This window comes from Echinops telfairi, unplaced genomic scaffold, assembly GCF_000313985.2.
Source record: "Echinops telfairi isolate 266 unplaced genomic scaffold, ASM31398v2 ScPeMD7_3533;HRSCAF=4204_0, whole genome shotgun sequence".
NCBI lineage: Eukaryota > Metazoa > Chordata > Mammalia > Afrosoricida > Tenrecidae > Echinops > Echinops telfairi.
This window is the reverse complement of record NW_022107431.1, coordinates 12,963,021-12,989,204: the sequence shown is the minus strand read 5'-3', so window position 1 is coordinate 12,989,204 and position 26,184 is coordinate 12,963,021. Positions and strand designations below refer to the sequence as shown.

At 52.5% G+C, this 26,184-nt stretch overlaps 1 protein-coding gene across 1 annotated transcript in view; it reads left to right on the top strand.

Annotated features, from left to right (window-relative positions):
* TIAM2 (TIAM Rac1 associated GEF 2) overlaps window positions 1–26,184 on the top strand; it is a 150,391-nt gene that overhangs the window by 30,584 nt on the left and 93,623 nt on the right. Inside the window, exons 7-12 of the mRNA XM_045294337.1 lie at window positions 336–482; window positions 13,702–13,863; window positions 16,199–16,303; window positions 16,520–16,598; window positions 19,874–19,966; window positions 20,879–21,142. Of these exons, the coding sequence (XP_045150272.1) occupies window positions 336–482; window positions 13,702–13,863; window positions 16,199–16,303; window positions 16,520–16,598; window positions 19,874–19,966; window positions 20,879–21,142 (850 nt within the window). The remainder of the gene's footprint in view (window positions 1–335; window positions 483–13,701; window positions 13,864–16,198; window positions 16,304–16,519; window positions 16,599–19,873; window positions 19,967–20,878; window positions 21,143–26,184) is intronic.

Below are 26,184 nucleotides of genomic sequence, written 5' to 3'. Positions count from 1 at the left end.
TTTGTGAGGGGGTCCTCTGGTGGATTTGATCCTGGTGGTTAACAGTCAAGGGTGTTCTGTTTGCCCCGCTCAGGGGACCCTTGAAGAAGGGCAGGGCTGGCTACCGGTTTCTGACGTGCTTCCCGGTGGGTAGCTCTGTGGGCTCCACTGCCCAGCACGGAGAAGCAGTTTCAAGTCTGTGAGCTGCTGCAGGGTGCCAAACGTGTGGCAGCTTTGAACGCTGTCCAGCTCGCGTTGACTGGAAGCCAACCTTCCTTCTGTAGGGGCAGCTGTTGAATCTCTGGGTCGCCCAGAGCGGCAGCCTGACGGGCGGTCTCTGCTCTACCTGACATTAGGTGTGCTCTAGAGATGACTCTGCGCTCCGGAAGAGAACACTCTCACTGACCCAGCGCGGGAGGCACAAGAAGAGCCTATTCTCCTCTTTGAAAGGGCTGGACACGCTGGCGAGGAAAGCCAAGGAAAAGAGACCTTCCCTCACACAGGTGAGCTCCTCAGTGCGGGCGGTGGCCAAGCGGGATGGTGGGGGCTCGTAGATGCTCACCTCTGCCCAGGGCGTGACAGAGGTGGGTTCTGAGAATTCCAGTCTGTCTGCATGGGGACGTTTTCCTTCGCACGTCAAGTTGCTCGTGGTCATTTTAGCACCACCTCTAAATCCTCACACCGTGGGCACACCTGTAGCCCTTGCACCTACTGCGCTCAGGTGGGTCTGATTCACAGCGACCCTGTAGGACTGCATAGCAATGCCTCGTAGAGTTTCTCAGGCTGCATGCCTGGCCCCTGCTTTCTTCCTCAGAGCAGTTGGTAGGTTCAAGCCACCACTGAGTGAATAGCCCAGTGCCTGGCCCCCTGTGGCGCCAGGGCATGGGCCTCCAGCACTTGTTCGGTGCCGTCCTTCTAACTCGTTGCTAGACAGCCCCGACCCATAGCAGCCACATGTACTGCAGAAGGAAGTCTACCCCATCGTCCTGCACCGTCCACCCCATCTCGGCTCTGTTTGAGCCCATTGCTGCCGCCCCTGGGTCGCTCCATCCTGCCGAGGGTTTTTTTTTACCAAATGTGGAGCCCTCTCCCAGGGGCCGACAGCCTTACCAAACCAAACTCGCCGCCATCGGGTCCATTCTGACTCACAGCAACCAGACAGGACCGGGTGGAACTGCCCAGGTGGGTTTCCGAGACCGGTACTCTTGAGCGGCCCAGAAAGCTTCCTCTTTCTCCCGCGAGCAGCACTCCTGTTGTCAGGTGCTGTGGAGTTGGTCCCGATGTGCAACAGAAGGAAGACACCACTGGCCAGCACATAGGGACCCAACGTCGTCCTCACTTTCCACTGCCTTTAGTTGTTACATTCACCCCCCCACCCCCCACCCCCGTAGCTGCTGTGTTGTAATAAATGGAGAAAACGAGGCCCCATCCCAGTGGCAGCCGAGTTCTGGCAGCTGAGCCAGACACTTTGCTCAGCTAAAGACAACAGCCCTGCGTGTTTGTGTCCTGGCCTTTACAGATGAGGAAGCTGACGCAGAGAGAGGTTAATTCACTCACCCCTGGTCACACGGACCCCGAGGAGCAGATGGCTGCAGGCGGACTCAGATGTGCCTGGGCCAGAGCCCAAGAGCACTGGGCTCATGAAGTAGAAATCCCCCGAGTCCTTACCACGGGCTTTTGACCGGAGGACAGCAAATTGGATGGTGAGATGAAGTCTCACATGATTTGGATGCGTTATCAGGAGAGACCCATCCCTGGAAAAGGCTGTCATTCTTGATAAAAAGGGAGGGGCCTTGAAGATGAGGGAGACCCCGGTGAGCTGATTAACACAGTGGCTGAATCAGAACAGCAGCTGTGAAGCTGGGGCCGGACCGGCACCCCTGGTGCTGCTGTACACAGCTGCAGCAAATGGTCTTCAAAGCATGTTGAGTTCCCGTGCATCTGTGAACCATTTCAGATGCCCCATAACAGCCTTTGATAGTCAATGCCATGCCGTTGACTTGGTAGTTGGCAGGACCCTTCCTGCTCCAACAACAGCAGCTGAGGTGAGCCATCTTACATGATCTGAAAAAACACATGAGTAGGTGGAAATGCTTGCAATCACGTGCGAAGGAGTTCTTTTATTTTTTTTTAAACAGGTTTTTCTAAATAGTTTTCCATCACCTGGAACCGAGGACAGCATTGTTAGAACGTGGTTTTCTAGTTTTCGTAGACGATGGTACAGACGGTCTTGTGGATTAGGGAATAAAATGCCTCGTAAGCACTTCTCGGACCTGTTGAAACCCCTGGGACAATCAAGTCTTCGCGGGTGAGGGGGGGCGGGGTAGGTTAGACGGCAGCCACCGTGTGGCAGATTGCTGACCCGGATGCTCAATGACGTGGGGAAATGCTAGTCCAAGGACCTTTTTGTGAATGTATTGAAGATAGATTTAGATCGAAACCAGTCTTCATTAGTGAAACAAGAGGCAGGCTCTGAAGGGCGAGTATTGTAGGAAGCGTCTGTACTCATGGCAGTCTGTCTTGAAATCAGTGACACGACCAGGCTCAAACTCAAAACGACCCAAGTGGCCATGGAGTGGACTGTGGCTCCTAGTGACTCAGGTCCGGTTCCTGAGACTGCTCTCCACGGGCGGGCGCAGGCAGCCTCGTCTCTCGCCCACGGAGCGGCTGGTGGTTTTGAACTGCCGCCCTTTTGGCTAGCAGCCCAACACTTATCCGGACGTCCCGACCAGATTGAAGTCGGGTGAAGCCGGTTGCCGATGATTGGGTGCAGCCCATGGTGTCCCCACACGGCACCGGCAGAGACGTGTTTGCTTCAGGAGTTGTAGTGCCTGACTTTCCAGAAGGACACCGTCACCTCTCTCTTCTGAGGCGCCTCTGGGGGGACTCCAACCTCCAGCCTTCTGGCTTGTCATTGGGCACGTTCATAGCTTGGCCCCCCCCTCAGGGACTCCAAGTTAGAATGGCGCCTCTCATTCACGTTCACAGCTTACCCATACTGGAGTGTTCAGAAAATCCCAGATTGCATTTACGCCCCCCTCAGGGTTGTCCACGAAGAACACATTCCAGGGAGTGTGTTCGTTACCTGCACCTTCCCTCGGTGGAGCTGAGAGCAGTATGTCCCCCTGCCAGTCCCCAGAATTACTTCTGGCTGAACAAATTCCCAGGTGTGGCCGTACCGCGCCTCTTCTGGCCTTTCTCAAGCCCACATCTTCCTTCCCCTTTAAAGCCCCATCATGTGGTTGGTCTGTTTCTCCAACTTACCCTCCGCCAAAGAATGGTTTGAACCAAGGCTTCTGGTCCCCCACACCTTGTCAGCTGTTTGCTGGTTGCTGAGGTTGTCGTCTGACGATGCCTTTGGAGAAGCCAGCCCAGTTAGGCAATGCGTTCTCTGGGCTCATCAGAGCAGCGGGGCAGGGATTGGAAAGAGCCGAGGTCTGGTGGGGTATTGGATGCAGCAACAGGTCCTGGGGAGAGGGAGTCTAGGGATGCGCTGTTGGGTGCTGGTCAGCAGGCTGTTGTCAGATGCCATCCATTCAGTTCCCACTCCCCGACCCTGTGCCCGACAGGACACAACACTGCCCAGCCCTGCGCCATCCTCACCATCACTCTTAGGTTTATGCCCATTGATGCTGCAGCCACTGTGTCAGACCCTCTTGCCGAAGAGCTTCCTCCTTTTGGCTGCCCCTCTACTTTACCACGTTCAATGTCCTTCTCCAGGGACTGATCTCTCCTGACAGCTTGTCCAACGTTGTGTGAGATGAGGACCGGTCCCCCATCATGTCTGTCACGGGCTGTTTGGTCTGCCTTGGGGAACCTGCTCCAGGTGGTGACTCTACCTGGCATGTGCTCGGCTCAGAGCTCTGTTTCCCTCCAAGTCCCATCCGAGGGATGAGGGGCTGGGAAGGAGAATGGGTGGGGTGGACCAGGGGCCTGGCCCACTGGAGTCCTTCTCTCCTCGGTGCTGTGTGCTCGACTGGAACAACTGTGGTGGAAAGTGAGAGACCTCTCTCCAGGTAAATTGGACCGGCAAATTGGCAGCCTTCCCATCACCTGCCATTTCCCTTCCCTGCTTCCTATCTTTCCACACACCCAGAGCTGCGTTCAGCACCCGGACCCAGTCACAGCCTCTTGGAAAGAGCCGAGGTCTGGTGGGGTGTTGGATGCAGCAACAGGTCCTGGGGAGAGGGAATCGAGGGAGGTGCTGTTGGGGGCTGGTCAGCAGACATGGATGGATGGATGGATGGATGGATGGATGGATGGATGGATAGATAGATGAAGAAATCTCCCTGCCATCGAGTGGATGCCAGTGCAAAGCGAGGCCCACCCACCCCCTGTGGGTTTCTGAGACCATAACTGCTGACGGGAGTAGAAAGCCCAGTCTTGCTCCCTCAGAGCTGCTGGTGGTTTTGAACTGCCAACCTTGAGGATCGAAGCCCATGTGAGGGTTCTTCACAAAGTTTGTGGGGGAAAAATGTCATGAAAAGGTAATGGCATGAGGGGCTTGCCCCAATTCCAACTACCTGGACAGCTGCCCCTCCCCTCAGAAGAAGTTACTGAACCCACAACTCAGGGAGAGGGACCTGTCTGATCAGAGCACATGGGAGCAAATGAAGGGGGAGGAAGAAAGAGTGGAACACATCATGGCCCATCAGGCCTGGAGGACGATGCTCAGAACAGCCAATGCACAGAGAGGACCATATGGCCGACCCCACTATGAGACACAACATCCCGTATTGACCCATAGCCCTAAAGGGGACAACACTGGAGACACAGTGTGGGAATTGCGTCCTATCTGATCCCACCACACAGAGGCAAAGCACTTAGGGTGTGCAACAGAAAAGCAAGGGGAACAGAGCAAGGCAGTCCCAAGGGAATACCAAAGATAGACTTTGGGGCCAGGCCATGGCACCCCATCAGATTTGACCAGAAAACACTCCCAAAGGTCAACAAACAGACTTTGAACTATTTACAGGCTTTTATTTTTTTTTTTTGTCATTGGTTTGTTGTTGTTTTGTTTTGCTTTCTTTTGTTGTTTTGTCTTGCTCTGTCTTGTTTTTGTGCATATTATTATCTCTGCAGGTCTATCTAGATAAGATAGGCAGGATAAACAATCTGGAGGAGAAAACAAATGGGACCAATGGTTCCGGGGGACAGGGGAGAGGGGGAGGTAGGGGAAAGGAAGTGGTGGTAACAAACCCAGGGACAAGGGAACAACAAATGATACAAAATCGGTGGTGAGGAGGGTGTAAGAGGCCTAGTAGGGCGTGATCAAGGGCAATGTAACCAAGAGAAATTACTGAAACCTAAATGAAGGCTGAGCATGATAGTGGGACAAGAGGAAAGTCAAAGGAAATAGAGGAAAGAACTCAAAGGCAAAGGGCATTTATGGAGTCTAAATACAGGCATGTACATGTGTAAATATATTTATATATGATGATGGGGAAATAGAGCTATGTGTGTACATTTATAGGTCTAGTATTAAGGTAGCAGATGGACATTGGGCCTCCACTCAAGTACTCGCTTAATGCAAGAACACTTTGTTCTATTAAACTGGCATTCCATGATGCTCACCTTCCCAACAAGATCACTGAAGACAGAGCAGATGCATAAGCTGATGGTGCCTGGCTATCAAAAGGTATAGCATCTAGGGTCTTAAAGTCTTGAAGATAAACAAGCGACCATCTAGCTCAGAAACAACAAAGCCCACAGGGAAGAAGCACACCAGCCTGTGTGATCATGAGGTGTCAATAGGATCAGGTATCAAAGAACCAAAAATCGTATCATTGTGAGTGGGGGGAAGTGCAGAGTGGGGACCCAAAGCCCATCTATAGGCAACTGGACATCCCCTTACAGAATGGTGGCAGGCAGGAGACGAGCCAGTCGGTGCAGTGTAGCAACGATGAAGCATACAGTTCAAGAACACCTGGCCCTTGGTATCAGCTCCTCATTTCCCCCAACCCCACCAAACCCTTGATAATTTATAAATTATTATTTTGTCATTTCTTACACTAGCCGACGTCTCCCTTCACCCACTTTTCTGTTGTCCGTCCCCCAGGGAGGGGTTATATGTATGGATGGATTGTGATAAAAGTTGTATGAGCCCCAATAAAAGAAAAGAAAAGAAAAGGTCATGGGGTTTTTCCACGAATCTTTTGAAGCCTCCTGGCACTGCTTCATCTGTTTAAGCACCTGGGCCGGCTTGTCAGTGGGACCCGCTCCCTGTGCTACCTGTGTGTGTTCTCTGATGAGGTGCGTGCCTGCCAGGTCTGTACACTGAAGCCCAGCCAGGTGTTCTTGAGTTGATTCCAACTCCTGGACGCTGTGTGTGCAGAGGGGAACTGCTCTGCGGAGCGTTTGCCAGGCGGTGAGATCGCCAGGCCTTTCTTCCAGGTGCCACTGGGCATGTTTGACCCTCCAACCTTCAAGTTAGCGGTGGGGGGCAAACTGTTCAAACCACTTGAGGACCGGGCCAAGTGTATCCCATGCTTTCCAGTTGGATCCAACGCCCGAGGGACCCTACAGGACAGGGAAGCACAGCTCCTGTGGGTTTCTGAGGCTGTAAGCCACTCGGGAAGCATGCAGCCTCGTCTTCCTTCTTCTGAGCAGCTCGTGAGTTTGAACCACCAATCTTGCAGTCGCCAGTTCAGTGCTTACCTGACAATGCCATCAGGGCTCCGTGGTACACTTGCCTGTTATCTATCTTTCACAGATGTAGTCCTGAAATGTTTGGCCTGCCATAAAGCCCGTCATTAAAATCCTATTTTTGTTAAATGGTTTTAAATATCTGCCTCTCATCCATCTACCAGTTCAACATTTTTTAGCATGTGTGACATCACATTGTAGCAGGCAGTGATGTCACGTATGTTCATGTATGTTTCCAGGGTTCAGTCCTTTAGAATTCCCTCTCGGAAAGGTGAACAATGACATCATCCGCACTTAACACTGGACTTTGAAGGTAGATTTGCCGCAATAGCTGTGGATGGCGACAATTAAGCTGGGCTCAAATGGCCCAATGATTTTCCAGCCCTGCGTCATCCTCACAATTGTTCCTGCGCCTTTGCCCATTGTTGCGGCCACCGTGTCAGTCCATCTTTCCTTTGCTGCCCATCTACTGGTGCTCTTCTGCAGGGACTGGTCTCTCCTGACAACATGCTCCGAGTGTGGAAGACGTTTCGATAGACTGCTTTGCTGGGGCTATGGCACGTGAGAGTAAAGTACTACTTACTGCAGCTCCTTTAAAAAAAATAAGTATCTGTATCTAAACACTTACCCCTATTTATTTTAACTAGCTGTTAACTGCTGCAATGAGGGTATTAGAGAAATCCATCTGACATGTTCAAATCAAAGTACAGGTCAAACCAGTGGTGTCCGCTGGTCTTTTATCCCTTTGGGACTTCAAGTTCTGCCTGTACGTGGTTGAATGATGCGGATGTCGTGGCGCTGGTTTACCTCTGCGAGTCCTATTTGGAGGGTGTTAATAACTTACACAAACTGTCTGTTTTTATATAGTCAGTGTATTGTGCCCATGAGAGCAGCACAGAAAGGCAGTCATTGCTGACGATTGGGAGGGAGGGGCTCCGTGCATTTTGAAATATTCCACTCTAACGGCTGCATTTTGTAACGGTCCACGGTCCACGCTTGGTCACCCTGCTCCTGAAAACTGCGAAGGCTGGCAGGAAGCCGGCTTACTGGATCTTTAATTTTAAGGGCATTTTGGCTCGCCCCAAATGAAAGCTTTTCAGAGAGGTCTTGATGAGTAAGGATGAGTGTCCGGCAGCCTGGGTGTCGCGGGGTGGGGTGTCTGTTATGGAGATGGAGCAAACAACCCCCCTTCGCGAGGCAGGACGCCTCAGCGGCTGACTGACCTGCAAACCTGGCAGCAGCCCTGAGTCTTGGCCAGCTCGCCTGGAAAGTTGGCTTGGGTGTCCCGGCTCCGTGGCAGCGAGTGAATGAAGTATTGTCTCATGAGTCATTAACCCCACCCTGGGGGGAACCTCCCCCCCCAAACCCAAAACCTTCATGTTGCTTTCAGAAATGGAAAATTGGAACAAAGTAAGTCAGTCTTGTGCTCCGCTTTGTTGTAATCTCGGCTGGCGAAACTGTGTATTGGCATGGAAACCTTCACAGCGTCCATACACAGGCAGGCAGCTAGCTCGCTGGCTGGCACCCCCACCAGTGGACAGACAGGTAGGGTATTGTCGTGATGGTTGGAGTGCTTGAGTTTGCTGCTGCTGCTGTGCACACAGGCCCCCTCCTCGTTAGGGCGCCCCTCCTCTCCGTCAGCCTTCAGCTTTATCACTCGTCATGTCTTTATTGATCGGTCTCCCTGCTGGCATTCAAGTAAGCAAGCCAGAGTCTCCCCTTCTGTGCTTCTAAACAACGTTCTTGCTCGTGTTTCCCTAAGACTGATGTGTTGCTCTCTGGGCATGCCGGGGTCTATTCTGTATTCTGTGTCAACACCGCAGTTCAAGAGCACCATTTTTCTTTGGTCTTCCTCAGGGAGCTAGAAAAGTCTTTGTTTTTCTTTCCTATCAACCGACTTTGGGGTGTTAGCCCACGAAAGAAAGGGACCCATTCTCTTCTGGGACGTGGACCGGTTTTGAGAAAACCCGGGACTGGTGGTTCCCATTGTGTTTCTTCTCATCTCACTTGCTGATAGACTTCCTTTCCTGCTAGTCTCCCTGGGGACAGAGGGACCCCTTTGAGACAGCAGCCTGCGATGTTGTGACTCCCTTCCCTTTGGCCATCCGAGTAGTCATGACAAGACACTCGATCCAGCAGCCTCAGCTGTCAGAATACACAGAGCCGCTGGGTCCCGTCCACGCTGCAGGACCGCCCGTGGGATGATGGTGATATGCTTTTTTGTGGAGGTGGCTCTCCCAGGAACACTAATGGGACCGGTTCATGATGGTGACAGTCTCTGCCCCTATGTGGACGGGGAAGTGGAGCTGAGACTCAGGGTGAGCTGAGGCCCGGCAGCCACCATTGGCCCCCAGGGTTTTGAAACTTGGCGCTGGCCACCTTGCTACTCTCCAGGTGGCCACCTTTGCATGATCCGAAGACTGTCCAGTGAGCCCCAGGCGCATAGTGTGTTACTCATTGGGCTGCTAACCGTAATGTCAGCAGTTCAAACTCATCAGATGGGGATTTCTCTCCCGTAACGCGTTTAGGAGGGAGCCCACGGTGCTGTAGTGGTTACGTGTTGGGCTGCGATCCCCATGGCCGGCAGTTCGAAATCACCAGCAGCTCTTTGGAAGAAAGAGGGGGCTTTCTACTGCTGAGAGCAGTTCCAGCCTTGGAAACCCACGGGGGTCGTCGCGCTGAGCCAGCCTTGACTGCATGGAAGTGAGTTTGGCTTGGTCTTTACAGAGTTAGGGTCTCGAGGGCAGTGGGTTTGGTGTTGGGTGTGGTTTTAAATCCAATAGCACAGGCCAGGCTGGCCTTCGGGCTGTTCTCTGACATTCCGTTCGTCCCTGGTGGTGGGCCTGCTTTCAGAGGCAGTTCTTCAGAGCAGACCCCCAACCTCCCCTGGGGCTGTTGTTTGAAGGATCTGAAGCCCACCCACCCTAGACTATAGGAGTGTGACGGCCCAGACACGGCCAGGGTGCCAGGATGGGTGTCCCCTGATGTCATTGCTGCACCCACTTGTAGTCACCAGGACCTGGAGACAGGGCCATTGGACACTCTTGCCTCTTGGGTGGGGTGTGCAGAATTGTTGATGAGGAAAGCTCGTCAGGGAATCTGGGGTGAGTGTGTAAGGCAGGGGACCCTGGTGGCATTATAGTTTCACATTGGGCTATGATCCACAAGGTTGGAGGTTCAAAACCACCAGCTGCTTCTTGGAAGAAAGATGAAAGATGGGGCTTTCTACTCCCGAAAAGAGTGACAGTATTAGACAGGAGCGGGTAGGGAGCACTAGAATGAATTGTGATCGCATACATTATCTTAAAGGCAGTTTACCTATGGGGCGGAGGGAATGCTCTCAAACGGATGTGGGGGTGATTGTACAATTCTCCGTGATACGATTGCGTGATTGAACTATTGCTTGGTGTGGTAGGTAAATTACTTGCCAGTGAAACCGTTGGGAAAATGATAATAATAATAATAAAAAGTTACAGACTTGGACACTCTAAGGGGCAGTTTTACCCGCCCGTAGGGTCACTGTGAGCCGGCATCAACTCGATGTCAGTGAGTTTGGAGGGCTTTTTGGTTACCTGACAGGAGAGCAGGAGGTGGCGCTTGGTCCCTGTGATGAGCGGGCCTAGTCTTCTAAGTGGGGCCTCACTGCCATCGAGTCAATGGTGACTCATAGTGAGTCCCCTGTGGGTTTCACGGGAGTAGAAAGCCCAGACTTTCTCCCACGGAGCTGCTGGTGGTTTTGAACTGTGAGTATGCAGATCGCAGCCCAGAGTAACCACTACGTGAACCAGGGCTCCTACGTGAACCGGCCTCAGGTTTTGGTTTTCCTGGTTCGGTTCCGCCCTGCTCTCGGACTGGTTCCTTGCTCCGCACTGCCCTCTGCTGGTAAATGAGTGTAATCACACGCCTGGCTGAAGTCCGCGTTCAGAGGAAAGGAAATACCTGGGAGATGTTTGCAGGAAGGGGACCACTGCAGTCCCTGTGGGGCTGGACGCTCCAGGGAAGTGTGGTGCTCGCTGCCTCCTCCTCATCCTTGGTGCCTCTTGTCGCCTGGAGCCCTTCTTCCTGCTTCCTGCCTTTCTCATGGTGCGTGTGTGCTTCTTCCACAGTAGATAGGTCTCTTCTTCTGCAGTCTATGGGACTTTCAATATTTTTTGCCAGCACTACAGTTCAAAGACATCGATTCTTCTTGGGCTTTCTTTATTCAGTGTCGAACTTTCCCATACATACGAGGCAGTTGAAAATACCATCTCTTGGATCAGGCACACCTTAGTCCTCAAAGTCACATCCTTACTTTTCAACACTTTAAAAGAGGTCTTGTGCAGCAGATTTACCCAATGCAATGTGTCGTTTGATCTCTTGACTGCTGCTTCCATGAGCATTGATTGTGGATCCAAACAAGACACAATCCTTGACAACTTTAATCTTTCCTCCTTTTATCAGGGTGTTGCTTATTGGTTCAGTTGTCAGGAATTTACATTGAGCTGCAATCCTTACTGAAGGTGGCAAGTCCCCAATCTTCATTAGCATGTCCCTCAGCAAGCAAGGTTGTGTCGTCTGCATCTCTCGGGTTGTTAAGAAGCCTTCCTCCAACCCCAATGCCACACTCTTCTTCATGTAAGCCGGCTTCCCTGATGATTTGCTCTGCATACCGACTGAGCAAGCATGGTGAGAGGACACCACCCTGATTTTAAACCATGCAGTAAGCCCTTGTTCTGTTTGCACAAGTGCCTCTTGATCCATGTACAAGTTCTGAGTGAGCACAACGAATTATTCTGGAATTCCCATTCTTCTCAAGGCTATCCATAGTTTGTTATGATCCACACGGTTCAATGCCTTTGCATAGTCAATGAGACACAAGCAAACATCTTTCTGGTATTCTCCGCTTCAAGCCAAGATCCATCTGACTTGAGCAATGATATATATCGCTTGTTCCACATTCTCTGGATCTGCCCTGAATCTCTGGCAGCTTTCTGGCAGTGCACTGCTGCAATGTTGTTGGATGATCTTCAGCAAAATTTTAGGTGCATGTGATAGCAAGGACACTGTTCTATAATTTTCTGATTCTCTTGGGTCACCCTTCTTTGGAATGGGTGCAAATATGCATCTCTTCCAGTCAGTTGACCAGGGAGCTGCCTTCCAAATTTCTCAGCATAGACGAGTGAGCGCTTCCTCAGGTTGTTGAAACATTCCAGTGGGGATCCCGTCAATTCCTGGAGCCTTGTTTTTGGCTAATGTTTCCAGTGCAGCTTGGACTTCTTCCTTGAGCACCATTGATTCTGAACATTTTGATTTCAAGTCTCCTCCCTCTCGCCCCCACTCCCATTGTGTTTTTCTTGGCCGGTGAGGCTTATTTGAGAATCCAGAGGAAATCCAGAGGGAAACTGCCAGCGGAAAGCATTGCTGGGTTACTTATGAAATGCTTAGTGTCTTTGCTGTAAATCCCAGAGGCCCATGCAAGCAGGGGTCCTCCAGTGGCAGTGACTTCAGAACAGTTCTCTAGGAGAGGCTTCTAGAAGATGCTCCCAAGTGGCTTCTTGGAGGATGATTTAGAAAAGGGTGTCTGGATCAGGGTCTTCCAAAGTGGGTGAGATTGCCCCCTGGTGAGCACTCACAGAATGACCCGTGGAGCAGCAGAAACGGAAACCTGCAGGGGACCCAGGGCGAGGGGCTGCAGTTCAGATGCTTTCCATCGGCAGGGGGAGCACGGAGGACTGTTTCTTCCTGCAAAGGGGCCGTAGGCCAAGGAACTTTGGGAGCCTAGCCTTTCATTAAGAATGGCTGAAGGAAAGAGGAACCATTCTCCCAGGATTTGGGGTTGATTATTAACCAAGAAGAGGAGTCCCGGCGATCAGTGCAGGGTCCTCAGTTTAAACCACCAGCCACCGAGTGGGGGAAAAGGTGGGTTTTTTATTCCAGTAAAGAGTGACAGTCCCGGAAACCCATGGAGGCAGTTCTACCCTGTCCTGTAGGGTCGCCGCTACAGGTGGGCATCAGCGTGAGTGGGCAGTGGGTTTGGTTTGGAAAGGCATCCGAGGGAGCCCCCAGGTGGCAGAAACAGGGAGTGCACGTGGCTGCTCATCAAAGATTGGTGGTTTGAGTCCACCCCGAGCAAAGGTCTTGGAAGAAAGACGTGGTGGTCCACTTATCTAAAACCGGTCCCTAAAGGCCTGGGGAGAACAGGTGCCCTCTGATCCAGGAGGCTGCCGTGGGCTGCAGCATTCACCCCTGCACACAGGCCCGGATGGGAACAGAGGCTGGGCCTGGCTGCGGGTGTCGGGTGAGGGCCGAGACTCTGTCTAACAGCGTGAAATTCTGAAGGGGGTGTAGGTCAGGTGGCAATTCCATGTTGTCCCTACTCGAGAGCAGGGAGGGTGGCTTAGGGAGACTCGGGGGTGGGGTGGGATGGGTGGGTGTGTATGCAAACAGTGCAAAGGTTGAAGCTTCCAATCCAGCCAAGGTGCCTCAGAAGAAAGGCCTGGCTGTGCACTTCTGAAAGGTCACCCCCTTGAGGGCCCTGTGGCGAGGTTCTGCTCTGCATTTGGGGGTGGGGGGTGGGGGGTGTCATGAGGCAAACCACTGTGACCCCTAGGGGTAGCTGTTTGTCATCCTGTTATGGATTGCCCGGCTCTTACTTTGCCGGGAGCCCTGGTGGTGCTTTGGGTATCGTGTTGCACTGCTTACAGCGGGGTCAGCAGTTCAAGCCCACCGGCCGCTCCAGGAGAAAGACAAGGCCGTGTGTGCTGTAAACAGTCACAGCCTTGGAAACCACAGGGGCCATCCTGCAGGGTCGCTGTGAGCCAGAACGGACTGATGGCAGCGAGCAGGGCACCGCCTCCGTGAGGCCGGGTGGCATCGTGGAGGGAGCCTGGGGCAGGTGGGCAGGTCCAGGTGGTCAAGGGCCTGCAGCCCTGCACCTCAGTTCTGTGGCATCACATTGGGGAAAGCAGAAACGCAGGGCGAGGCTGGGGGAGGCTTGCAAGAGGGCACAGTCTGGCAGGGAGCGGGTGTCAAGCTTCCTTCACCTGCTCAGCACACCTGCCTGCCTCTTCCTGCTCTTCCTTTGGTGTCTGCAAACAGCCTGAAGACCTTCTGCCCAGGTGTGCTTCAGCTGCAGATGGTGGCCGCCGAGACAGCTCCTGGGAAACACTGGCGCAGGTCCACTTCCCCGACCACCAAGCCGTCACCGTGGGCATCAAGCCAGAGCACAGTGTACAAGATGTTCTGTCTCTGGCCTGCAAGGTAAGTAACGGCTCTGCCGTTTGACTGCCCATTCGGAGCAGTCCTCAACCCTGTCATAGCCTGTGCTGTCTGGTCCGTCTCCAAGGGGAGCCATGGTCACACACATTGCACCTCAGTCACACAGCCATCCCTCTGCAGAATTTTGCTCCCCTGCCTGTGAGAGAGAGAGATGGCATGGCCATGGCCCTGGCCTTCACACACCACCTGAGCTAGTCTCCGGGAATCCTGGACGGTGGGGCTCTGTTCCAACGACTCTACTGGAAGTCGGTCCTGGTGTCAACAGAATTCCTCTTAATAGTTTCAGTTTTTACTCAAGACACAGCCGTGTTCTGAACAGTAACTCAAAACACGGAACAAATGTGAGTGGACGGTGGAGGATGGAAATCAGTACACGAGGTGCTTCTGTGTTGTAGGCCGTGTGTTTTACTAATGATAACACACACGCGCGCACACACACACACACACACGCACACACACACACCAGATGGACCTTCAGCAGGGCAGTGTGTCCTAACTTCAGGACGTTGAAAATTCTCCATTCTCCACCCCTGCTACAGCAGAAATATCACAACTGGGTGACTTTAGCCGAACTTGGTTCTCTCGCAGTTTAGGCCGCTAGAAGTCTAAGTACCAGCTGCCAGGGAAGGCTTTTTCTCTTTCTGCCAGCTCTCAGGGAAGGCTGTGGGCATCAGTTTTGCCCTGCCTGGGTCTGGGAGTGTCACAGAGCAGGGCCCCTTGCTCAATCTTGGTGGCACTGAGCCCTGGCAGCAGAGTGTTTGGCTAACTGCCGGTCCGGTGCACAGTTCAAAACCACCAGCCGCCCTGAGGGAGCAAGACGGGCTTTTCTTCTCTGGTCAAGAAAAAAAAAAAAAGAGTGATGGCCACTGAAACTCCCAGAAGCAGCGCTGCCCTGTCCGCAGGGTCGCTGTGAGTCAGAATGGCCTTGCTGCCAGTGAGCTGGGCTTGGGCGTGGATCTCTGCTCACTTCTTTAGTCCCTTGTCTGTCTCATAAGAGAATGACTCGAGGCACGACCTAATTTTGTGGATCGAGTCCTGAGTCATGAATGTAAGTCCCGTCAGCCCCTCCTCATCAGCATCTCTCACTCAGTGCCCCGGAGCCAATGCTGACGCATAGGGACCCTGCAGGATAGGGGAGAACTGCCCCCCTGAGTTTTTGAGATCGGAGCTGTTCACAGGAGTAGAAGGCCCTGTCTTTCTCTTGTGGAGTGGCTGGTGGTACTGAACTGCTGACCTTTCGAATCACAGCCCAACCCGTAGCCACGACACCGTCACCCAGTCTCCATCCCAGAGGTTAGGATTTACAACGCGTAGCGTCATGGCATCCTTTCACGACACAGAGGCCAGCTGCATAATGCTGAGAACCAGGGTGTCATCATGTGGACACCTGCTTTGGGAGTCACAGTTCAACTCCGCACAGTTGGGGACGGACTCTCTGTCTACCTTTCTAGGTGGGACACTGGGGTTCTGAGCCTGGGAAAGGCTTTAGAGAGGGGGTGCCCCTAAGAAGGTGGCTCACACCTAAAGAATTGTTCCTGAAACTCTCTAGACTTGGCCGGTAACCTGACGCTGTTCACAGGTGTGTCATGAGATTAGATGCTGGGGTGGTTTTATTCCATTATCCAAGCTGGGCTCTGCTCCCTTTCTGAGAAGGGACATTGTGAGCCACGGAGTCTCCTGACAGATGAAGTAGCGTCGGCAGTCACAGATCCGTGTTCATACCACCAGGTGGCACAGGAGAGCTTAACTAGCCTTAATCACAAATGCAAGCCGGTAGATGAAAGGGTGGGCAAAGGCCGGCAGATCTTGGTAGCTCTCTATCCTGTACCTAACCAAGGAGCCTGGGCCGTGGAGTGAGTTGTGTGTCAGGCTACAAATCTCAGGGGTTTGCAGGAGAGGGATGAGGCTTTCCACTCCCATCAAGAACTACTGTCTCAGCAGCCCACAGAGGCAGCTCTACTCTGTTCTGTGGGGGCCCTATGAGCTGGGACCCCCGGTGGCAGTGAGACTTTATGGTAATGGCTGGAACGGCTATTCTGGCGTGTCCTGGTAACTCGCAGTGATGATTTCTCGGTGCCTGCTACGGCTCCTGGGCTGGATATTCCTCACTCCTGACTTAGAGGAAAACATCTTCAGGGTAATTAACTTAGAGGTGCCATCTCTTTGGCACCTCTAAGGGTGAGCTCTCTTACATAGGCTCAGTATCTCACGAATAGCATCTCTTTTAGAAAGTTCCACTTGTCCTTTTAAACGAACCCACTAAAAAATGACTTCGGACGGAGCGTTTGAACTCGGGATCCCTTCTGTGTCTCTGTAGCTGCGGCAGCTGGAGCCCAGCCACTACGGCCTACAGCTCCGGAGACTGGCAGATGAGAGCAGCGACCGCTACGTCCCGGGTCCATCGGAGTCCATGCAGGACCAGGCAAGTGCCCTTCGGGTTACAGTGGGGCGTGCCACTGCAGCCTGGGACCCAGGGATAAAAGGCTGCCAGGTCGGGGGAAGCCGTGCTGCCGTCGGGCGGCTCCTTTGAAACGGTGTCTGCCGGGGATAACTTGTTGGCAGTTCTTGTGTTACTGGGCAGAAGGTGTCCGGAGGGTTTTCCAAGCTGCGCTCTGATGTGTGTTGCCTCCCTCTGTAGGTGTACGATGTGCTCGAGGTCTTCCCCCTCCCTGTGTGTGACATTCAGCTCACCAAGGCCAGCAGCCTCTCCGACTTTGGTAAGCAGCAGAACGCCCACAACACCCCATCCAACCTGTTGCACTTAGGTGGCGCTGTTGGGTAAGCCATGTGCTGCTAACCTCAAGGTCTCAGGTTCAAACTCCCAGGGAGAATGACGAGGCAGTCTGCTTCCATAAAGATTTGCAGCCTGGTATACCTAATCTAGCAGGGTGGATAACATTGTTCACGAGCCATACAAAATTCCAAGCTTAAAAACTAGCTGGCTATCAATGGTCAAACTAATTAGCTCACCCCTAAAGAGCCTTGGAGGAGTCCCGGATGATGATGTGGTTGCTTGTTAGGCTGCTGTCTCACATGGTTGGCAGTTTGAAACTACCAGCAGCCCCTTGGGAGAAAGACCAAGCTTTCTAGTCCCATAACTAGACGTGATTGGTGGTTTTGAACTGCAGACCTTTCTGTCAGCAGCCCAGCCTCACCTCATTGCTGTAGCTGCCTCGGTCTCTTCCTTCCTGGAACTTGACATTGAAGAGCCACGGTGACCCCTTTGGTCACTTCTTCTGTGGAATTCTTGCATTGCCTTTTGTATTTCAACTTAGCTCTCAGCTGCTTATCAGGGGCCCTGTTGCCAGTGGCCGCTAAAGCGAGGTCAGCGGAGGTCAGCGGAAACCCCGAGGGGCGCACCTACTCTGCCCCACAGATTCGCAACCCGCCTGAAGGTCATGGGTTCCCTTTGGGGCTTTGTCAGCAGCGGGCGGCGTGTCAGTTCCCGTCCATCACTGCCTCTCTGGTCAGAGGGTCTCAGGGACCCTTGATTCACACAGAGCTCCACGTTCCCACTCTTGGTACAGTGCAGACTTGCAAGATACCGTATGTACTCGAGTATAAGCCGACCCGAAGACCAGCCGAGGCACCTACTTTTACCACAAGAACTGCATTAAACATGTGCTGAAAAACAGTAATTATTTTCCCTAAAGTGACACAAACGGATCCAATGCTAGTCATGATTTAAAATATACTAAAGCTTCCTTTTGCTGGCCATGCAGGTTTCTTTATATATATTTATTTGAGCAAGATTAGGTGGGGGTGTTTTCCGTGGAACATTTGCTTATACTCAACGGAACCCCCTCTCTTGGTGTGCGGGGTCTTTCTGGTATTTGACTGAATGAAGACACTTGGTAAAGACACCTGGGGGGACCGCAGTCTTGAAACCCCCCCAAGGAAGCGCTTTGCTTTCCGTTGACTTGGCATCGGCTCAGTGGCCGTGAGCTCGGTGAAACCTTATACTGGCCTCTGCCTGAGGCACAGAGGGAACAGAGGCACTCAGGGCCCACCCACTTCCTGTCCCCTCCTGGTGTTGGGGACCACGTCTGGAAGTGGGTGCCCCCATTGTGCAAACAGAGAAGGGCATCTCCCAGGTCAGGAGAGATCCTCACAAAGGAGGGAGGACTCACCTGGGTTTTGCTTGTAGAATTACGGAGGTAGGGCAAGTACTGTATCTGCTAATTTCCCAATTTTCTTATGAAACTCAAAAAAGAAAGAAAGAAAGAAAAAACCCAACCAAACCCACTGCCATTGAGCTGGTCTGACTGTGAGCCCAGAGTACAGATTAGAACTGCCCTAGAGGATTGCCAAGGCTGGAAGTCTTCCTGGAAGCAGACGGCCACCTCTCTCTCTGGCAGGATCCCTGGCAGGTTTGAGCAGCTTCACTGCGGCCCCATGAGGGCACCCTGTAAAGCCACCAGCCCTGTTCATAGTTCTTTCTCCACTGAGAGCTGTTACGTTAAACGGAATTGAATTTCTTCCAAGATGAGTCAATGCCGGTCACACTTTCTGAATAAGGGTTTGCTGTCCTGTTTCTCAAACTGTGTTCCTCTTTCTTTTCTGCCTGGCTAGATAGCCGTGCTTTCAAACTAGGCTTGATAAGGGGTTTCTCAATGTACTGTATGCATGCAAGTGGGTGCTCAGAAAAGTGGGTGCTGAGGGGGTTCTTTACTTGGGGAGTTCAGTCCCGAGCTTGCTTGCTTTCTTTTTTATAAATCCTTTTATTTGGGGTTCTCACAGATCTTATAGCAATCCATACATCAATTGTATCAAGCACATTTGTACATATATTGCCATCATCATTTCCAAAACATTTTCTTTCTACTTGAACCCTTGGTATCAGCTCCTTTCCTACCCCCCACCACCCGCCCCTCCCTTACCCACCCTCCCACCCTCGTGAACCCTTGGTAATTTATAAATTATTTTTATTTTCATATTTTACACTGTCTACTGACTCCTTTCACCCACGTTTCTGTTGTCCCCCTGGGGGTGGGGGTGGATTGTATATTGATCATTGCAATTGGTTACCCCTTTCTCCCCCTTCTCACCCCACCTTCCCTCTACCCTCATGGTCTCACTACTCCAATTACTGTTCCTGGGGGTGTTATCTGTCCTGGATTCTGTGTGTTGAGAGCTTTTATCTGTTCCAGTATACATGCTCTGGTCTAGCCAGATTTGTAAGATAGAACTGGGATCATGGCAGTTTGGGAGCGGGGTAGGGGAGGAAGCAGTCAAGAACTAGAGGAATGTTTTGAGTTTCGTTGGTGCTACACTGCACCCTGGCTGGCTCGTCCCTTCCTTGTGACCCTTCTATGAGGGGATGTTCACTTGTCTACAGATGGGCTTTGGTTCTCCATTCGGACCCCCTCGTTTGCATTGAAATGGTTGTTTGTTTTGGGTCTTCTGATGCCTGATACATGATTCCATTGACACCTCGTGATCACAGGGTTGGTGTGCTTCTTCCATGTGGGCTTTGTTGCTTCCCTGCTAGATGGCCACTTGTTTAACTTCAAGCCTTTAAGACCCCAGATGCTGTATCTTTTAATAGCTGGGCACCATCAGCTTTCTTCACCACATTTGCTTATGCACCTATTTTGTCTTCAGTGATCCTGTTGGAAATGCCAGGTTATTAGAACAAAGTATTCTTACATTCAGGAAGGACTTGAGTAGAGGCTCAGTGTCCATCTGTTACCTTAATACTTAACAAATAAATATATGTGCATAGACCTATATCCCTATCATTATATATTAATATATTTCCATATGTGCATGTTTATATTTATACCTCTATAAGTATCTTTTGCCTCCAAGTTCTTTCCTCTATTTCCCACGATCATGTTCGACCTTCATTCAGCTCTTTATTTCCTCTCGGCTGCAGTGCACTTGATCGAACCCCACCAGGCATTCTGTGCCCTCCTCACCATCGGTTTCAGATCTCTTGTTGCAGTCTTGTCCCTGGTTTCCCTGAGCTTCCCTTCTGTTCCCACCGCAGGGTTCGCCGTCACCGCCCAGGTGGATGAACGCCAGCACCTCAGCCGGATATTCATAAGCGACGTCCTCCCGGATGGCCTGGCCTATGGGGAAGGTCAGTGGGTGGCAGGCACTGTGCCCCAGTCACCTCCCACACTTAGAACCTAGGAGGCCAGAAACTAACTGGTGACACTCCTTCTGAGGGGACGTTTCGACCGGGGCTTGAAAGAAGCAAACCAAAGAGTTCAGTTGAGAACGCATTGTTCTCCTAGAGTGGGGGGCTGGAGGTGGGGGGAGTGGGGGGAGAGCACTCAAGTGCTTGTGCCTGAGGGCGTGTGCACATGAGTGTGTGTGTGTGTGTGTGCGCGCTGTGAATGAGAGGGCCTTTGTGTATATCCAGAGAGAATACTCATGCGTGCACAACACACAGGGAGCCCGGTGGCACTGTCAGGGAAGCACTAAACTGCTGACTGCAAGGCTGGGGGGGGCGTCAAACCCCCCAGCTTCTCTGTGGGAGGATGAGGAGGCTGTCTGCTCCCGTAAAGATGTACAGCCTTGAACCCCTGCATAGGGGTCACTGGGAGTTGGAACGGACTGGAGGGCCGTGGGCGTGACCAAAGTCAAACTCACGCCATGCGGAGTCAGGTCTGAAACATACTATGGATATGATGTATGTCAATACATATGTCAATAGTATGTATATAATATGTCAAGAGAGAAGGAGGGAGAAAGAATAAGTGACAGACAGACAGACATAGATCACACAAGTGCTGTTTGGAGGGCACGTGCCTAGACTGCCTCCTCAGTGGTTTCCAGGTAGGGGACCCCTCCTCAGATGAGCCCTGAGGGCTGGCGGTAGCGGGGTGGGGGTGGGGCCCTCTGCCTCCCCCCACCCCCGCGTGTTATCAGGAGCATTTTAATTTGAGACAAAAGCACCCATCAGGGCCCCTGCGAGTCCACAGCCCATGACGTTCCTGAGAAATCCCTTCTTTCTCCCCCCCCACCCCCACCTCTTGCTCGTTCTCAGGCCTGCGAAAGGGCAGTGAGATCGTGACCCTAAATGGAGAAGCGGTGGTCGATCTGGACCTGAAGCAGATGGAAGCCCTGTTTTCTGAGAAGTCCGTGGGCCTCACGCTGCTGGCGCGGCCTCTGGACACCACCGGAACCGTGGCCACTTCCTGCTCAGACAGCGAGCCGCTCTCGTCGGGCCAGCAGAGTCCGCTGCCCCCCTCGAACCAGTCTCAGCTCCTGGAGGAGTTCCTGGACAACTTCAGGAAGAGCCCGCCCAACGGTGAGCCTTCGTCTCCCTCCTCCTCCTCCACAGCTCTGTGCTCAGCGCTGCACTGGGCTTTCTGCCCTGCTCCCTGGGGGACTGCACTTGCCTTCCCGCGAGTCCGGAGATGAACGCAATGCCACCTGGCCCATGCACCCCACTGGCCCTGTGTTGTGAGATGGGGACAGCCTTCCCCTGAACCTTAGTCCTGTGACTGCTTTGGGCTGGAAGGTAGTGGACCCCGCTCCTGAGAGCACTGCCCAAGTTGACTCCCTCCCTCCCTCCCTCCCTCCCTCCCTCCCTCCAATTCCATTCACTTCAACATCAGGTGGAAGCATTTCGTGATGCGATGGGGGGGGGGGGGGTCTTTAAAAGCGTCGTGACGGTTCCTTGCCTAACCTCTCAAGTTCAGCCACTTTCCATGTGATCTTTCCGTAAGTGCAAACCCCTGAAAACGCGCCCCGGGGTGCACCGCTGTGTCTTTCTGGGGGTGCCATTTCATCTGACGACTGGGACCCGCTGAAGATTCCAGAACTTATTCTTTGGGCGCATTTCATAGACTGCCCTCTCACAGTCTCCGAGTCCGCTCCGACTCACAGCGGCCCTCTGTGTCGGGACGAACAGCTTCTCTTTGCGGGAGCAGAAAAGCTCATCTTTCTCCAGTGGAGCAGCTGGTAGGTTCGAACTACTGACCTTGAGGTTAGTAGTCCAGTGGTCACCAGGGCTCCTTCCCTCGTCTGGACGCTCTGCTGCAACTGCACTGACAGGTGGTCGTGGCTGCTCGTGAGGGGCAGCGCCTGGGAATTGAACCCACGTCCACGACGGGAGGGGAGACTGCCTCCACTGAGCCACAGAACCACTGTGAAGAAGACACATGGTCCTGGGTAGGTGTGTCCCGGAAGCCCGCCTCTCCATGACCTGAGCCTCTCCGCAGTCCCTCCGTCCGGCGTCTGCAGTTGGTTTAGCTGTTCGGTCTGGCCTGGCTCTGCCGTGGCTGATCTTGACCTCCACTTCCTTTTCCTGCTTTTCCACCAGCCGGGGAGACTGCCGGCCACTCCCCTGGTATGCCTGCTCCGTAAGACCCACCTGAGGGCTTTGGCCTGGGTTTCGCTTCCCTCCCCAAGGCCCCGTTCCTTAGCCCTGTGTGGTGGTTGTGCAAGGATGCGTTCATTGTTTGCAACATGGGGGCGAGCTGGGGCATAGCTGTGTTCATTGTTTGCAACATAGAACTGAGCTGGGGCGTAGCTGGTGGAGGAAGTTAGGTACCCGGAGGGCACAGCTGAGAAGGAAGGTAGGGGGCAGGTGACTGTGCTCAGCTGCTCCCCTCAAGGTGGAGGGTTGGGTTGGGTTCACCCGGAGGTGTTGTGTAAGCAAGGCCTGGCTGTCTGCTTCTGGGAAAGCAGCAGTTGGAAGGTTGTGGAACCCTGTGGAACTCAGCTCCCCACCCCACCATCACCCGCCCCCACTGGGTCAGCAGGAGTCCGAGCCGACTTGAAAGCAGCTGGCCAGGTGACAGGAGCCCAGGTGGCATCATGGTTTCGCGCTGGGCTGCTTACAGTTTGAACCACCTTTGTTCTGCAGTAGAAAAATGAGGCTTTCTCCTTCCATCAAGTTACAGTTATGTCTCGGAAACTCCCCCATGGGGGCAGTTCTGTCCTGTCCTATTGGGTCACTGTGGGTCGGGTTTTTGAGTTTGGTTGTTTGGTTTTTCTTAAGGATAGCTAACGGTGGAGGAAAGAGGCCCCTAATCCTTTGTGGGATCATCTAACAAAGGTTGCAGCCGTACCTTGACAGGGAGCTGCCAGAGGTTCTAGCCGGATTCAGAAGAGGATGTGGAACAAGCAATATCAGTCTTGATGTCAGATGGATTTTTGCCGAAAGCAGAGAATACCAGTAAGATGTTTTCTTGTGCTTTATTGATTATGCCAAGACATTCAACTCTGTGGATCATAACAAATTATGGATAACCTTGAGAGGAATGGGAATTCCAGAGCACTTCATTGTGCACATGAGGAACTTGTGCATGAATCAAGAAGCAGTTGTACAAACAGGACAAGAGGAGAGTTGTATGAGCCCCCAATAAAATGATTTTTAAAATCAGGAAAGGTGTGCATTAGGGTTGTATCTTGTCACCATACTTATTCAATCTGTATATTGAACAAATAATCAGAGAGGCTGGATTATATGTAGAAGAATTTGGCATCACGATTGGAGGAAGGCTTTTAACAACTTTAGGTATGCAAATGACACCAGCTTGCTTGCTGAAAGTGCGGAGGACTTAAAGCACTTGATGAAGATCCAGGATTCTAGGCTTTAGGATGGATTACGACTCAAGGTAAAGAAGATCACAGTCCTCTCAACTGGATCAATAGGTTACATACTGATCAATGGAGAAAGGGTTGAAGTTGTCAAGGATCTTCTCTCTTGCTTGAATGATCCATAATCAAAGCTCACGGAAGCTGCGGTCAAGAGATCAAGAGAGGAGTCTCATTAGGTCAGTCAGCACAAGGCTTCTTCAGAGTATTGAAAAGCAAGGATGGTACTTTGAGGACTAAGGTGTGCCTGACCCAAGCCATGGTATTTTTTCCATGGCCTCATATGCATGTGGATGTTGGCTATTGAATAAGGAAGACCAAAGAATCATCGATGCCCTCGAATTGTGGTGCTGGGGAAGAACACTGAGAGTGCCACGGACTGCTACAAGGACACGCCGATTTGTCTTGGAAGACGTACAGCCAGAGTGTCCTTTAGAGGCCAGGTTGGCAAGACTTCAACTTGCACCCTGGAGAAGGACATCCTCGGTGGTGGAGCGGAGGGTCCGTGAAGGGGAGGGGAGGGTGTCTTCAAGGAGATGGATTGACACACCAGGTGGAACAGTGGGTCCGAGCACAGGAACACGTGTGAGGATGATGTGGGGCCAGGCAGCTTTCGGGACGTTCTGTTGTGCATGAGGGTGCCAGGGGATGGGACCACCGCGATGGCACCTGGCCACAGCAACCACTAGGGCCAGTTGTCGGGGGTACCTGGACCCACAGGGTGGATGCATCTTTGCCCCTCACCTGAGGTGGCATAGCAGATTCCTTACCTGGTTCAGTGGAGAACTGTGCCCCTATGGTCCTCAGTGGCGGACTCTAGGGAAGTAGATGGCCAAGCCTTTCTTCCATGGCAACTCGGAGCTTCCGGCCTGTAGAGTTACTGTCTCAGAAACCCACAGAGGCAGTTCTCACCTGTCCTGTGGGGTCACCGTGGGTCAGCGTTGACTCGATGGCAAGGAGTTGTTGTTTTTAATTGATTATTGTGCCAGCCCTGGTGGCACAATGGCTTCAACTGCTGATCCCAGAGTTGGTGGTTCAAACCCCCAGCTGCTCGATGGGAGAGAGAAGAGGCTTTCTACTTCTTCATAAGTTAACGGTCTTGGAAACCCCACCAGCGCAGGTCTACCCTGCCCTAGTGGGTCGCTGTCGTTGGAATCAACTGCATGGCAGTGAGAAGTGTTTTTGATTTTGAGTCAGGATCAGGATAGGCACGGGTGTGTAGAGAATTGGTTAGCCTACCCTATCCAGTTCCTCTCTAAGAGAAGAAACCCACACTGTCTTTGTCCCATCCTACTTGTTAAGGTGTCTACTTGGGCTGGTCACCCACAGTCCACGGGAGGTCCACGGGCTGACCAAGGAGGAAAGATTATGTGTCAGCCCATCTGCAGACAGACTTCATTCCACCCCAGGGATTCACCCCCTAAAGGACCTCTGTAGCTTTGGAACCTCTGAGACCACCATGGAAGGCATTGGGTGGCCAGACCTGTCTTCACAAGCATCTCTGTGAGAGATGTTTGAGGGGCTGATGTATGAAAAATCCCTCTTCTGGGGAATGCCTCTTTTTTTTTTGAGGACCCCTTCCCCCCACAGCTTTGCAAGTGTCTCCCTGGGGCTGTGGATCCAGAACAAGGATGGCGTCCACAGGACAGCTGTGGCATGGACGCATGCACTGTCTGGACCCGGCAATGAATGTTGTGTAGTTAGAATGGTGGTGGTGAGGGGGGCCACATTTTGCCGCACCCCCTGCGGGTACCAGCCCCCACAATCGAACGGGCCCAAGGGGCGGTTGTGTCATTGAGGGGTAAAATTAAAGAGACATCAGACAATATAAGGCATGCAATTGCTCACCTCCCGGACGGTCATGATCTCAGCAGCCACGTCCGTGTAGAGAGGGAGGGGAGGAACAAGCGTATTTCCAATCACAGGTTATATATACTTAGGGGCTTCAAGCCCCTCTGACTGCAGGTAACCACATTGTAACAGGAAGGGGCTGTACCATAGGCATATGTATGACAGGAAAGGAATGAGCTGGGAGTATACATGCAATAGGAAGGGGAGGAACTAGGGGTGCACATGTAGCAAAACGGGTGGACCCTAGATTCAGGATGGCAGCCTAACCTTGGTCCTCCTTGAGTTGGCTGACCGTGTCTCTGGGCTCTCCTTCAGGAAGACAATCCACCATCCTTATCAGCAGGGAGTCGGCCCTATTTAGGGTGGGACAGACTATAGCAGTGGTTCTCAGCCTTCCTAATGCCATGACCCTTTAAAACAGTTCCTCATGTGGTGGTGACCCCCCCAACCATAAAGTTATTTTCGTTGCTACGTCATCACTGTCATTTTGCTACTGTTATGAATCTGGTGACCCCTGTGAAAGGGTTGTTCGACCCCAAAGGGGTCGAGACCCACAGGTTGAGAACTGCTGCTGTAGAGTCTGGTTGCTGTCATGGCTGAATGCCTTAGGGAGATAACCTCTAAGCAGCTGACCTCTGATGCCCTAGCAAGCAGGGTCCTGGGCTGGGCATGTATTATGGGGGTAGCAATCTGAGGGAAAGTTTTTTGTATCCCACATACCCCCCCCCCCCACACACACACAGATTTACCGGGAGGCAAAGTAGAAAATGCCCCTGCTCCAGCGCTCATGTGGAGAAAACGACCCTGAAAATGCTCCCCAGATGGGAGAGGTAGTTACAGTCCTTTACACACACACACACACACACACACACACACACACACACACACACTTCT